At 38.6% G+C, this 13,268-nt stretch overlaps 1 protein-coding gene across 3 annotated transcripts in view; it reads right to left on the reverse strand.

Annotated features, from left to right (window-relative positions):
- Window positions 1-13,268, reverse strand: part of FLT1 (fms related tyrosine kinase 1) — a 195,169-nt gene that overhangs the window by 118,302 nt on the left and 63,599 nt on the right. For all 3 annotated transcript variants that reach the window (XM_025364472.1, XM_025364473.1, XM_025364474.1), the window contains exons 7-10: window positions 12,145-12,319; window positions 11,065-11,182; window positions 8,429-8,598; window positions 7,836-7,995 (exon numbers count right to left, since the gene is read on the reverse strand). In XM_025364472.1, coding sequence (XP_025220257.1) covers window positions 7,836-7,995; window positions 8,429-8,598; window positions 11,065-11,182; window positions 12,145-12,319 — 623 coding nt within the window. The remainder of the gene's footprint in view (window positions 1-7,835; window positions 7,996-8,428; window positions 8,599-11,064; window positions 11,183-12,144; window positions 12,320-13,268) is intronic.

Consider the following 13,268-nt stretch of genomic DNA (forward strand, 5'->3'; position numbering starts at 1 on the left):
TAGATACCATATTTTAGAAAAAAATCTACCAAGTCAGTGAAGATACACTAAAATGTAGATCCCCAGGCAGACGCGCATGTTTAGTAAGTGATTTGTTCTACTTATCCATCACCTAAAGATCTTGTGTCAGGACATTAGTTTCTAGATTCAATAATAAAAATGCTCATTCAATCTGTGAATTTGGCCGAAGAAAATCTGAAAGATTCTGCCAATCTTCTTAAGGAATCTTCCCAAATTGTGTGTCACTATCTTCTGGTAACCTGAGAAGCTACATTGAATCTTGCTGAAAAGATCACTATAAAAACCATCCAGCGGCCGCGCGCGGTGGCTCACGCCTGTAATCCCAGCACTTTGGGAGGCCGAGGCAGGCGGATCACGAGGTCAGGGGATGGAGACCATTCTTGCTAACACAGTGAAACCCCGTCTCTACTAAAAAATACAAAAAATTAGCCGGGTGTCGTGGCACACGCCTGTAATCCCAGCTACTTGAGAGGCTGAGGCAGGAGAATCACTTGAACCCAGGAGGTGGAGGTTGCAGTGAGCCGAGATCGCACCACTGCACTCCAGCCTGGGCGACAGAGCAAGACTCCATTTCAGAAACAAAAAAACAAAAAAACCATCCCACATAGATTTCCTGTGACTCAGCCTTTTGGTTTAATTTAAAACACATAATGAAATGTTTGATAGCAATTACAGGAGACAGTTAACTCATTAGAAACAATTATTCGTCAGTTTCACCGTATTACTAAGAAGACTGGGAAAAGGAGGAAAATCTCACAAAGCATAGAAAAGTGGCAAAGGGGCCTTTGGCAAATGAACTCATGCTCTGTTCTCAGGACTTTGTTTGAAATATTAATCAGGGCTGTTGTTCGAACATTCACATTGAGCAGCATGCACTTCCTCGTCCAGTAATTATATAACAGAATGCAAGAAGTTTCTCATTAGTAAGTGAACATTCACTTTTGGCTTGTGATGAAAGCCTCCTGTATAAGATGGCCAGTTTTATTTGGCTGTTTGTTCAAGCTCAAAGTCCTGCTTAAGTGGTCTTTGGTCAAGTGGTCTTCTTTAAAGTACTCATTTTGATTCAAGGTTTTGTTTGTGGTAAATTAAAATTCTCTGTAGCGTGGCTGAATTGAGGCTGCATACCCAGGCACGCACTGTATAGAATGTATGTTGAGACACACGGATGGATACAAATTGTATGTGTACTTAGGAAGAATGTGATCAATATTTAAACATGAGGTATGTGACCGTATTTCTACAAGAAGAGGTCTTAAATTACAGCTTCCCTCAGACATCTGACCTCCATTTTGCCCCCAGGAAATGCTGACTTTTTCAATCTTTATATTGTTAAAACTTTCATTGTGTAGATGTAAAATAAAATATGGGACATAAAACTGTTACAGCATAAAAATAATAGACATTCATGTTGGCAGTCAATTAAATTTGGGTCTTTGAGTACATTTCTAATTAACTACCATTAACAATTGTCTTGTTTCTGTCCTGTTAATTTTACATACCCCACTGATGCGCCAAACTATGTTTCCCCCAAATGATCTATCCCTAACACATCCCTAATGACTCAGGCCCTCCTTTCTTTGCCAATTTGCTGACGTAAACAATAGAGAAATGCAATTAGGCAAGCCCTTCTCAGAAGCCCTTCTCAGAGTTCCTAGATGCCTCTGCTTTTCTGATATTGTAGGCCACCCCACCCCCCCATCCCCGGACGGGAGGCAGTAAACCACCCTTACTCTTAGAGTGGTCAGCTTTCTCTTGACACCATCCACCCCACCCCCAACAGTACTCTACGGCTAGGGCACATGAAGAGTGTTTCAGACATGGGACGTCACACTGTCACTGAGAATGGCGGTAAACATTATTTTCTAGTTAACTTCTAAAGCATGTGATTAGTTTAGACTCCAGTCCTGACCTACTTTAGAGTTTTGCAAGTAGTTCCTTGAGAGTCCATGTATGTCTAATAGATTTTTCTTAGAAAACCCACCTTTTTATCTAAGAAAGTCAAAAGAATAATGTTCTCCCTCAACCTTCCATGAGTTGAGAACCCAACGTTTTTCACACCCTGAAGAGACCCACTGGCAAAAGACCAAATAAAGCAGGCAAAGCTTTAGAGCTAACTGGGCAGAGAATGAGAATGCCTTCATTTGTATGGGCCGGACCGAGGCTGGCAAGGTGGTCCAGGTTGGCACTGCAGAAAACACGGCTTGGCCCCAGTGGTGGAGGAGCTGCAGCACCATCTTTTTTTTCCTTACTGGGCCCTCATTAACATTATAAACATGGAGTCAGTTCTGTGTCACAGAGTTTGTACCTCCATTTAAGACTTTTCTGACAGTCATTCTACTTTCATAAGTTGAAATTTTCTATTAATTTGTCACCGATCCTCAGAGTTAATGGTCAAATTGCCTTACAGTTTATAAGGAACAGAAGGGAAACGTCAGTGTGCAGCCACTGGGAAATACTTTCAAGCCTTTTTGAAGGAAGAAAATATAATTTACAGTGATTTTCTAAGTTAACTCATTCATAGCTGTGTATGATAGGAAAGGGGAAGCACAGCCATTGCCATTTACAGAAGGGGAAATAGAAACACAGATCAAAGAACTGGCCAAGATCACACAGAAGTCAGGGACTGTGCCAAGAATAGGACTTGCTTCCTTGATTCCCAATTCTCTATCTTTGGGAGGATGTAGTAGATATTTTACAGGTACCTATATAGATCCTGTAAGTAATCACCAACTATGTTTAATCTTGTATAATGCAAATATAAATGCTAAAGACAAGTGGTATTTATCTTCGTGTTTTACACACAGTTGGTGCCTAATAAATATTTGTGTGATGAGCAGATGGTTGACAGTATATTTAGACTGAATATCAGTGACATGCCAAGTTGCTTTGTAAGATGTCAGCAATATTAATGCAATGTAGATAGAAATGTTTCTCTACATATTTTGAGTAGTTATCACAGATAGCTTATAAAGAAAATGAGATTGTTCACAAAGAACCCAGTGTTACCTAAGTTTTTTTTTTTTTTCCCCATTAGAGGGGAATAACACAGTATGTGGTACAACTCTATCTATTATAATCAATCCGTGTTACTTCTTCCTTTGAAACTACGATTTGTGATAAATGGGGAGAGAGATCTAAGATCTAAAGAATGTGTGCTCTCAAAACAAAACTGCAGTAATCAAAGGCTGCAGGCACTGAACCTCCCTAGAGGAAAGACCCAAACACATTCAACATTTTAGAAACAGATCTTAGTTTTAGAAAGAAGAAAAGACAATCCAGAAACAACCAGGTGGACTCTGGACACCCATGGAGGAGGTGATCAGAGCTCATGAGAGTACCAGGAAGGAGATCAGCAGAAGCCCCCCACCATGCCCTGTTTGTGGGGAACAGATGAGCACAAAGACCCACTCAGGCCACGCAGTCAGCTACCCGAGGGTCTCCTTGGTATTCAAGCACACATAAAGCAAAGTAGCCTTCCAACATCTTAGATGCTTCCTGAGAAAATAGTGATCTGCAGTACAAACTGATTATGCCAAGACTGTCCTTGCGCCATCCTCTCCTTGGTTCCTCAAATCCACACTTTCCATTCCCCAGAGAAAGTCCCCTTCCCTCCAGTCCTGTATTACTATTGTTCCTTTAGAAACCAACCAACCTCCTTGCCATGGACAATCTTATCTAAATAGTAACTCCTGTGAGGCTGCATCAGTACTGTGGCAGAGTTCACAGAGGACTGTAAGATCAAGCGGAGCTCAGTCCACGGGGGGTTTAGTAGTACTACTTAGTTGTTCAAAATGCAGGGGAAACGTGAAGTTCTAGAGATCGAAAGTGGACTGGTCCAGCAGGCATCAGCTCCCCTACATGCCCACTCAGCCCACCCAGCCTCAGCCAACCCACAGGGCAGAACCACTTCCTCTCATGACGGGAAAACAATGAATGGGGCAGCCCACATGAACTGGGAGAATTACTTCATTCCCTCATGACACCCTTCCATTTACTCTTCCTTTTACTTTTGCCTAACTCTTCTGTAGTTCCTTAATTTTTCTTCTTCTGAAAAGTCATATTTTCCTCAATTCCACAGCCACCCTCCACCCTAGACCTACTAAATTACTATTTTTAAAGCACAACAAAACTGTATTTTACATTCCATAATTTACATTCATTTCTCAGAAATGTTTGGTAAAACTGCTAACTGTTGTGAAACTAGCTCTATAGTAGGCAGAAATATCGTTTCAAGTTCATTAAAGGTTCTTGGGTCTTATTTAAAGAAATGTACCCCAATGGTAGCAATGAAAAATCTGTGGCACTCTGTAACTTTCTAAATACATTATCTCATTCGATCCTCATAGTCCTTCTATGAAGTGTGTATCATTATCTTTATTTTATATGAGCAGAGGCTGTAAACTACAGACATGTGGAAGGCACTATATGCCTAACATCCTTATGATGCTCTCTGGCTTTTTGCTGAGACTCATGGGAGCAGGTTTAGGAATATCTATTTAGAAGTCTATCAGTTGGCTGAGGATGAGAAAAATAAAATATTCCACCTCATTCAGTGTTGATGACTTATTTTGGTGTTATTAATATTCAAAAGAAATATCGTAGTTTTCTTATCATTTTTCTTTTCTTTCTTTTTCTTTTTTTTTTCTGATACGGAGTTTTGCTCTTGTTGCCCAGGCTGCAGAGAAGTGGTGCAATCTCAGCTCACTGCAACCTCCACCTCCCAGGTTCAAGCAACTGTCCTGCCTCAGCCTCCCAAGTAGCTGGAATTATAGGTGCCCGCCCCTACGCCCGGCTAATTTTTGTATTTTAAGTAGAGACGGGGTTTCACTATGTTGCCCAGGCTGGTCTCAAACTTCTGACCTCAGGTGATCCTTCCGCCTTGGCCTCCCAAGGTGTTGGGATTACAGGCATGAGCCACTGCACCTGGCCCCATTTTCCTTTTTTTAATGCAAAAAAACTGAAAAGGGGAAAGATTCTGCTTTATTTCTTCTTGGTTCATTTCCTGTTTGAGTTTAAAAGTAATCATCCTTTCCTTCCTCTCTTTTATTCCTCATGTTTTATAAGAACAAATTCTAGGCAAAACGAAAACCACAATATTACTCAGTTAAAACTTAGCTCGCTTTCATAAAACATTTTGCCACTTTTTTTAAAGGGTGACATTTTTAGTTGAACTGTCAGTAGTTATAAAATAGCTTAATATATTTACAGATTTATTAGACTCTAGGAAACTAAACAATTTGAGTTAGGTCTGAACCTCTTTCTATATTAGATACATTAACTGTCTGGCCATATTAAACCAATTAATAGTTTCGAGTTCCTTAAACAACTATATTCTGCCCTCAAACTGAACAAATGCTTTAGCCGGGGGTATATGTAGATACGCCCTTTCACTAGAGCCTAAAATTTAAATGCCAGGAATTATTCTACATATTTGAGAGTAGTGTGCATATATTAGTCACTCAATCTCTTTTGATGATCATGTAGACACCAGTATGCAAATATGTTACCATATCACTCGAACTAAGTGCAATAGAGCATTTCTTACTCATGTGTTACTAAAATTCCTGTCTACAACTGAATCTGAGTTAATCTAAGTATATACAAATACATTTACATAAAGACATATTTGAGAACTTTTGGTAATTAAAGAGGGCTTCATTTATCTGTAAATTTTAGCTTCATCTCTCTGACAGGGTGAAAGAGTGGTTCTGTTTATTTTCTAGTGTACAAAGTTTCTACGTATATTTTTGAAACATTTCTAGTTAACTGTACTGATTTAACCACCAAGCACCAAATCTGGGTCTGACACAGGTAGGCTACTCAATTAGTACCTGCTGACTAATGTACATCAAGTTCTCATTCTTGTACATCAAAGATGTGTACATTTTTGGCAGATACTTTCAAGCAGCAACATATTAAAGAAATAAAGCATATGCAACCTTAAACTTTCATTTCTGATCAGTCTTGTAAGTAGTGAAAAAAAATGCCTTTAACAGAGAATAATTCAAATGGCCAACAAACATTTAAGGTAATGCTCTGAGTCTTGAGACCACTCTGAAAGGAAGAAGACATCTTTTTAGGCCTTGGCGAACTTACTGCATAACACAAAAGAAAGATCCCATATACCACAAAGAAATTGGAAAGAAAGCTAATGTTTACAAAGTTCCATTCGAGCTGGCCTCATTCTCCAAATCACATTTTATCAGCATCACTTAAACCCAAATTTATAACATTATGTTCTATCATTCATAATTGTTATTTTCTAACATAGTTACTAGTTCTAATCCTAGAATAGAAATTTTAGATTTAATATTGCCAAAACAAAATGTAAATATATTTAGAAAAGGCTCTGTTATTCCAGAAAAATTCAACTCTACACTTTTATCCCAATCAAATAGCTTCAATTATTTAGTTATTTTTTGATTTATTTGCATGTTAGGTTGGCACATATGTCAAGACCCTAGGAGGATGGGTCCATTAATATTGATGCATACCCCAAATTTGCAAAATAGTATAGAATTTCAGTAGATCTCACTGTCTCTTGCGTTAAACATTCACAGTGGTAAAGAAGATATTTAAGATTTTTAAGTCCTTTGTATTTCTATTATTAGAAAATGACAGTCAAATGAGAAATCAGATGTGTGGAAATAGCTACTTTCCAGGAATTCCATAACTCACCAGTAACTTTCCACTCTGAGAGTAATACACCCTAAGCAAAACGAGTTGGAATTGTGGGAATAATCTAGAAAATCAAATAGCCATTCTATCTGTTTACATTAGAATTATGCTTTGTTTACTTTTCCTATCAATTTTTTTTAAAAATAACAATTCTCCTGAACACTCTGCAAGTGAAGTTAAAAGTAAAAAGGAAAATAGTTTGGCATAATGATAATTCTTGGGCAGTTTCAATAATATCTTATTGTTGCACCTATCAATTCTATTCCTGTTCTTCAAATTAGCTCCCATGAACTATCCTTAGTATCATTCCTGTAGACTAAACAAAAAGAGGAAAAAGCAAACAAGGCTCAGTCATCAACAGGATGCAAAGAAATGTTGCACAATTAGCAGAGGGTGGGGATGTATTTGCTTAGCAAATATACACTGAGCATCTACTGTGTGCCAGCCTTCACCCAGCCTAAAGACACAGGGGTACTCTCAGTCAGCTCTTGGCTTAGAGAGAGACAAACCTGTGTGCATCGAGCGATGTAACAATGGTGTGAACAAAGTGCTGTTCATACTGAGGAGGAAGACGTGATTCTGAATGAGGCAGTCAGGAGGGTTCACAGAGAAGGTGATGTAAGAGCTGAGCCATGGGGTTTGATAAGTAAGGCCCTCTTAGGAGGCAGGCAGTGGGTGGAAGTGCATTTCAGACAGATGGAAGAGCAAAGCCCAAAAGTAGGAAACATAGTGATCATCGGTGTTGGGAAGAACTTGGATCATATCCAAAGAATAAAAAATGAACAATGGGAACGCGAATGCAACTGACATAGTGGTATAGCCAAAGTCTAGGGATCTTCAATTGAGAAACAGGATACCAGAGTTCCAACCTGAGCTCATATAACAGTTCATGGGAGGACCTTAGTTTTGTGCTTGTGCTTCTAAAACTGTAAACCAGAGAGAAAAATTATGAAATTGTTAGCCAATGGCAAGGTATATTCAGTAAGAAGGAAGAGTAGCTGTTGCCCACCTTTTTCCAAGGCAGGGAGAGCCTTGCCTTAAATATACAGTACACCCCATCTGCGTCCATTAAAAAAATCTTAATTCCAGGTGTCAAAAAGTATTTGAAAGTTAGTCAAAAAACTGACTGTCCCTACCTTGCTTCAGAATGATTATGGTTACAGGGGCGCCAGCACCACTTGATTGTAGGTCGAGGGATACCGTATGCGGTACAAGTCAGGATTTGTCTGCTGCCCAGTGGGTAGAGAGCTGGGTCTGGAAATGATGACACGGCCTTTTCATAAATCTGGGGTTTCACTGGAAAGGAGATGAAGAATGGGACAGAAGTCAAGAGCTGTTCTAATGACTTTCTCCTGGGCCACACATGAAGGACCACATTCTCACTGGTTTGGATGTCAGGGAAACAAACAAGAAACAAAAAACAAGTAAACTCTCCTATTTGTCAAGAAAATGCAGATTTTTTTAAATAGTAGCAGTGTTTTGAGAATATTAATAATTTGATTCCATGGTATGTACACTGTGATTACAATGATAAAAGATCATGCTGCCTATGGAATACAACAAACAAACACGAGATTGTTGAAGATGGGAACTTAATGTTAAGTGTTTTTTCAAATGATTATTTGAAATTTTGTTATCTTTGATGTTGTTATGCTGATTTTTGAATTCATAAGTGTTCACTAATTTGTTTCCTACCAGAACCAGAAGAAAGCCTGAGCAGCAAACTTACCATTGACAATTAGAGTGGCAGTGAGGTTTTTGAACACATTTGACTGTTTTATGCTCAGCAAGATTGTATAATTCCCTGCATCCTCTTCAGTTACATCCTTGATAATTAACGAATAGCCCCGAGTCAAATAGCGAGCAGATTTCTCGGTGGCAGGTAACCCATCTTTTAACCTGTGGTTAAAAGCATAATCAGTAAGTCATTTCACATGGCCTCGCAATATCACTTTGGTAACACTGTCATTTAAGTTTTTGAGCTCAATTTGACCAGTTCTTTCTTTCTTTCTTCTTTTTTTTTTTTTTTTTTGAGACAGAGTCTCACTCTGTCGCCCAGGCTGGAGTGCAGTGGCGCAATTGCGGCTCACTGCAGCCTCTGCCTCCAGGGTTCAAGCGATTCTCTGCCTCAGCCTCCTGAGTAGCTAGGATTGCAGGCGTCTGCCACCACGCCCAGCTAATTTTTGTATTTTTCGTAGAGATGGGGTTTCACCATGTTGGCCAGGCTGGTCTTGAACTCTTGACCTTGTGATCCACCCACCTCAGCCTCCCAAAGTGCTGGGATTACAGGCGTGAGCCACTGCACCCGGCCTCAAGTTGACCAGTTTCAAATCTTTGATCATCAGTGTTGATTTTTAAAATGTAGCCATTAACTTTTCAGTAAAGGCAGATATGCTTTTTAGACTGGGTAACACTTCATATTTACTGGCAAGGAGGAAGAAATAAAGCGAGTGAAGATAGAAAAACAGTAGCTTAGTGTGCCCACAGGGATACCGGTGGCCAGTGGGACTTAAGGATTAACCCAGAGGCAGGGGCTCTGATTCCATCCGAGATGTTTTTCAGAGTTTTCCACGAGGCTCCATCAGCAGTATAAGGGCCATTGTAAGTCAGATCAACTAGATCACTTCTCCAGATAAAAATACAAATAGACTTTCCTATTGTGGTCTCAGGTGGAGTTCTTATTAGTTTTATAAATGGTCACACCAGTTGTCCCTTTCATAAACTAGAGTGAAATCAAGATTATCAAGATTTCTCCTCTGAGGAAGAACAGTTAAGGTGCAAAACAAACAGAAAGCATAAACTTAAGAAAATTTTAATATAAAATTTTAATATAAAAACATATTAAATACTGAATCGATGCATTGGTATCATTCTATTGCACACGGAACTGACAGTCAGAGCCTGGATGCTTGACCTGGCTCTGCTACTCACTGCAGGCTGCTGCACACATGACTAACCAGCTTGGGCTCCAATTTTCTCAAATTTTCTAGAGTTTCTCAAAGATTCCTTATAACTCTAAAATTCTATGATTTCATTAAAATGCACAGTTCTTTAAATAGGCAGTTTTAATCCATTAGGAGTTTCTTATGTTCTGTATAAAGGTTTAATATTGGGAACTTAGTTCATTATCATGCATGATTATAAAGTCCTACAAACAAATTCCCATTACTAGTGTGTCTCAGATCCAAAGTAATTAAAATGAGGATGCTACACTTTGTGATTACAAATATTGTCTTGGTATTACTTTAAATTATTTCCTATCAACAAGTCAGCATTTTTGACGGTGGACTGAATTTTTTTAATGCCCTTGTGACTTAGTTACTGAAGAAATCAACACTAACAGATGAGCGTGCTCTCAGACCCCGGCGGAGTGAATGTACCTCCTGGAGTCATTAAATTACTATTCAATTTACTATTAAACCTAAAAATTTACTACTAAATGTTTTTGATATTCTGAAGCAAAAAAGATCATTTTTCTACTGCAATGGCATGACGACATAGCACAAAGTTAAAATTTTCTCTTTAATTCCCTATTAAGTATTTAAGGGAACTGCAAACAAACACACTACCCTCATACGACATTGAAAGCCAAATCAGCTCTGGTTAGGGGGATTCTAAAATGGCACCACACCCCTGTTGTATGGATTGTTTTGCTAATCAGTTTTGCACCACACCCTTTGTTTAAAAGGTAATGATTTGAGCCAAAGGTATTGGCATTTAACAGTAATTTTGTAAAATGATCGCAGATCATAAACAGATTACATTGTTTTACATCAGGTGTTGTACTAGTGTTTTAAAAAACTGCTGAAGGAGGTTTTGAATATATATCCTTCTAGCCAAAAAAACCTTAATTAGTTCAAGTAGGCCCATTCGTCCTCATCTTCAAATGAGTAAGTCTTGTCTCTATTAATGTTTGTTTAATTTTAAAACAAGACTGGAACTTTCAACCCAGCTGTACATAAAAGAATTATTTTCATCATTCTCATTACAAGAGTCCACTTCTTCAGGGTTAATAGAGCATGTTACATATTCAAAATGCTTCCTAGTCATTGTTCAACACATCCCATTCAAAGAATGCTGACATCATAGGAAGGTTTAGAGATGCAGAAAGTTAACCATAGTAAGAGACTGACTAGACTGAAGTGAGCACTCGAACAAACCTCATCTCTTGCTTACCTTGCTACATTATTTCCTTTCCCCCAGCCCTTCTCACCACCACCCAAGAATCTACAGAGTTCTGAGCTCTCTGGGGCTGTCTGAGGAACGTCTCTTGGTATTTTGTCAGGAATTGGAGTCATTAGGCTCTTGCAGCTTCCCACTTACAAAGCACGTCTTACACTGTTATGGAAATAAGTATGGTCCTACCATACAACTTCCGGCGAGGGAAATGCCTTCACTTTCATAGACAGCCGGTAAGACCGCTTGCCAGCTACAGTTTCGAGCACCTGCTGTTTTCGATGTTTCACAGTGATGAAGGCTTTATCTTTGAAAGGAGAAGTGATAAATACATTAGAAAAGAATATATCTCCATAAGCAAAACCTTAGGGCCTCATGAAGGGAGGGTGTAATCAATGAGTAAATAAACAGAGCTGAATTATGATAGAGCCTATCAATGAGCCTAAATATTGATCAATGAATAGGATACTTTAAAAGCACCGTAACTGGTGCACGCCTTTCAAATCAAATGGTATCACGTCCTAGCAACATAAAACAGTGGCAGAGCAACAGAAAGTAAAACACCTTAAATATCTCTATCACAATAACAAGGAAGTGGGAAGATATTTCTAAAAATCTACGTGGCCGCTGTGAGAAAACGTTGCTCTGGGCACCCTAAAACAACTAATTTGATATCAAAAATCAACTGGAGAAAGACAAAAGGAAATAAAAAGCTACTGATAGAATTGTTCCACAGTTTCTGCCCTCCACATTGTTTCCTTTTCAGCTATGGAAATAAGGCTTTTAAGCATTTTCTTTATAGAATTTGCATACTGAAATTAAGCAACAACATTAGGATTCCATGAGAGTAAAAGCAGGGATAAAATAGCTTTAATTCTAAATGATTTGGCATACCATATTTTTATTTCTCTAATTCATGGTAGTACCTGAGAAATTTTTCTGAAGTAGTAAAGATAAAATTCATCATCTTTTTCTGTTTTGTTTATATAGGACACTAAAAATTTCATAAATATATTAGGTTCTAACTGAATTATTAGCTATAATAAACATCTAAAGAAAGGACTCTCTGTTCAATTCAAAAGTATTAAATTTAAAGAGTACTTAATGTGGTTTGCTTTTTGACAGGGGGAGGAGGGAACTATGGCCAAGTCGTATTCATTCATGATAATGTAACTCTTGGCCAACAGAAAACTGACTTATTTAGAGAACACAGACATCTACAATGATTAGAAAGCATAGCATGAGTTGGCAACGCTGAACTATGCTTACCATATATATGCACTGAGGTGTTAACAGATTTGAATGATGGTCCACTCCTTACACGACAAGTATAAAGTCCTTTGTCTTTGTTCTGCACTTTGTCAATAGTAAGAACACTGTAGAATATGTTGGCATGGGAATTGCTTTGGTCAATTCGTCGCCTTACAGAAGCTCTCTTATTTTTCTAGAACGAAAACGTATAACAAATGTAGAAGGAGTGAGTGTCCATGCTTAAAGTTATATAGGCTTTTAACATTTCTTAGATCATAACTTCGACAACAGCTTCTGTTTTATGCTAAGAATCATGTCACATCCACCTAGAGCACAATGTTTGGAAACTATATCTGTGTCTAGAGATACTTCAAATATGTAGCATAGTAGGATTTATTTAGCACTTAATTTTCTTCAAATGCATTTTCACATATACCATCTCAATTGTTTGTCTCAACAACCTAGTGAGATTGGCAGGCTGACTGCCCTTTTACTGATGAAAAAACTGAAGGAAGGGACCCCCTGGCCCAAGTTGGCCAGGAACTCAGGTCTTTTGAGCATAAATCTAGTGTCCTTCCTCTGGCACACACACCTCTCTACACAGTAACCTGTTCTGTAGGCATATATATCACACACAAACATGACAATCATAAGCCTTAGTGTCTGGCTTAATGACAGTGCTTCTCTCACCAAATCACTGTCTGAGTTTCCTTTTTTGTCTCTATTAGATATGAAGGAAAAGATAATGAGTCTTGTCTCTACTTACTAAGGTGGAATAATCCTATAATTTCATTATTTCACTATTTGAGCAATGCTTGCCCATGTTGGCTAAATCATAGTAAACGGATCTGGGGACATGCAAAGCCATCAGCAGGTTTAACCAAGACTTGAAAGGTGCTGTCCCAGGTTTGTCTCAGAGAAGAACAAGAATCAGTCTTAGGCTCCACAATCTGACCTGGCCACAATGACAGTCCTGCTCACTGTTTTGAAAAGACAAGATCACATTGCCTTCTCCTTTTTTTTTTTAAGTGCTATATTTTAAAACTAATAAGTTATTTCCACCTCTCAGTCCTTCCCCATAGTCATAGGGGCAGAGGGGAGGAGCATGGAAAAATGTCTTTGGGAGCTGTCCAGAACTGATC

The sequence above is a fragment of the Theropithecus gelada genome, chromosome 17 (assembly GCF_003255815.1).
Source record: "Theropithecus gelada isolate Dixy chromosome 17, Tgel_1.0, whole genome shotgun sequence".
Classification (NCBI taxonomy): Eukaryota; Metazoa; Chordata; class Mammalia; order Primates; family Cercopithecidae; genus Theropithecus; species Theropithecus gelada.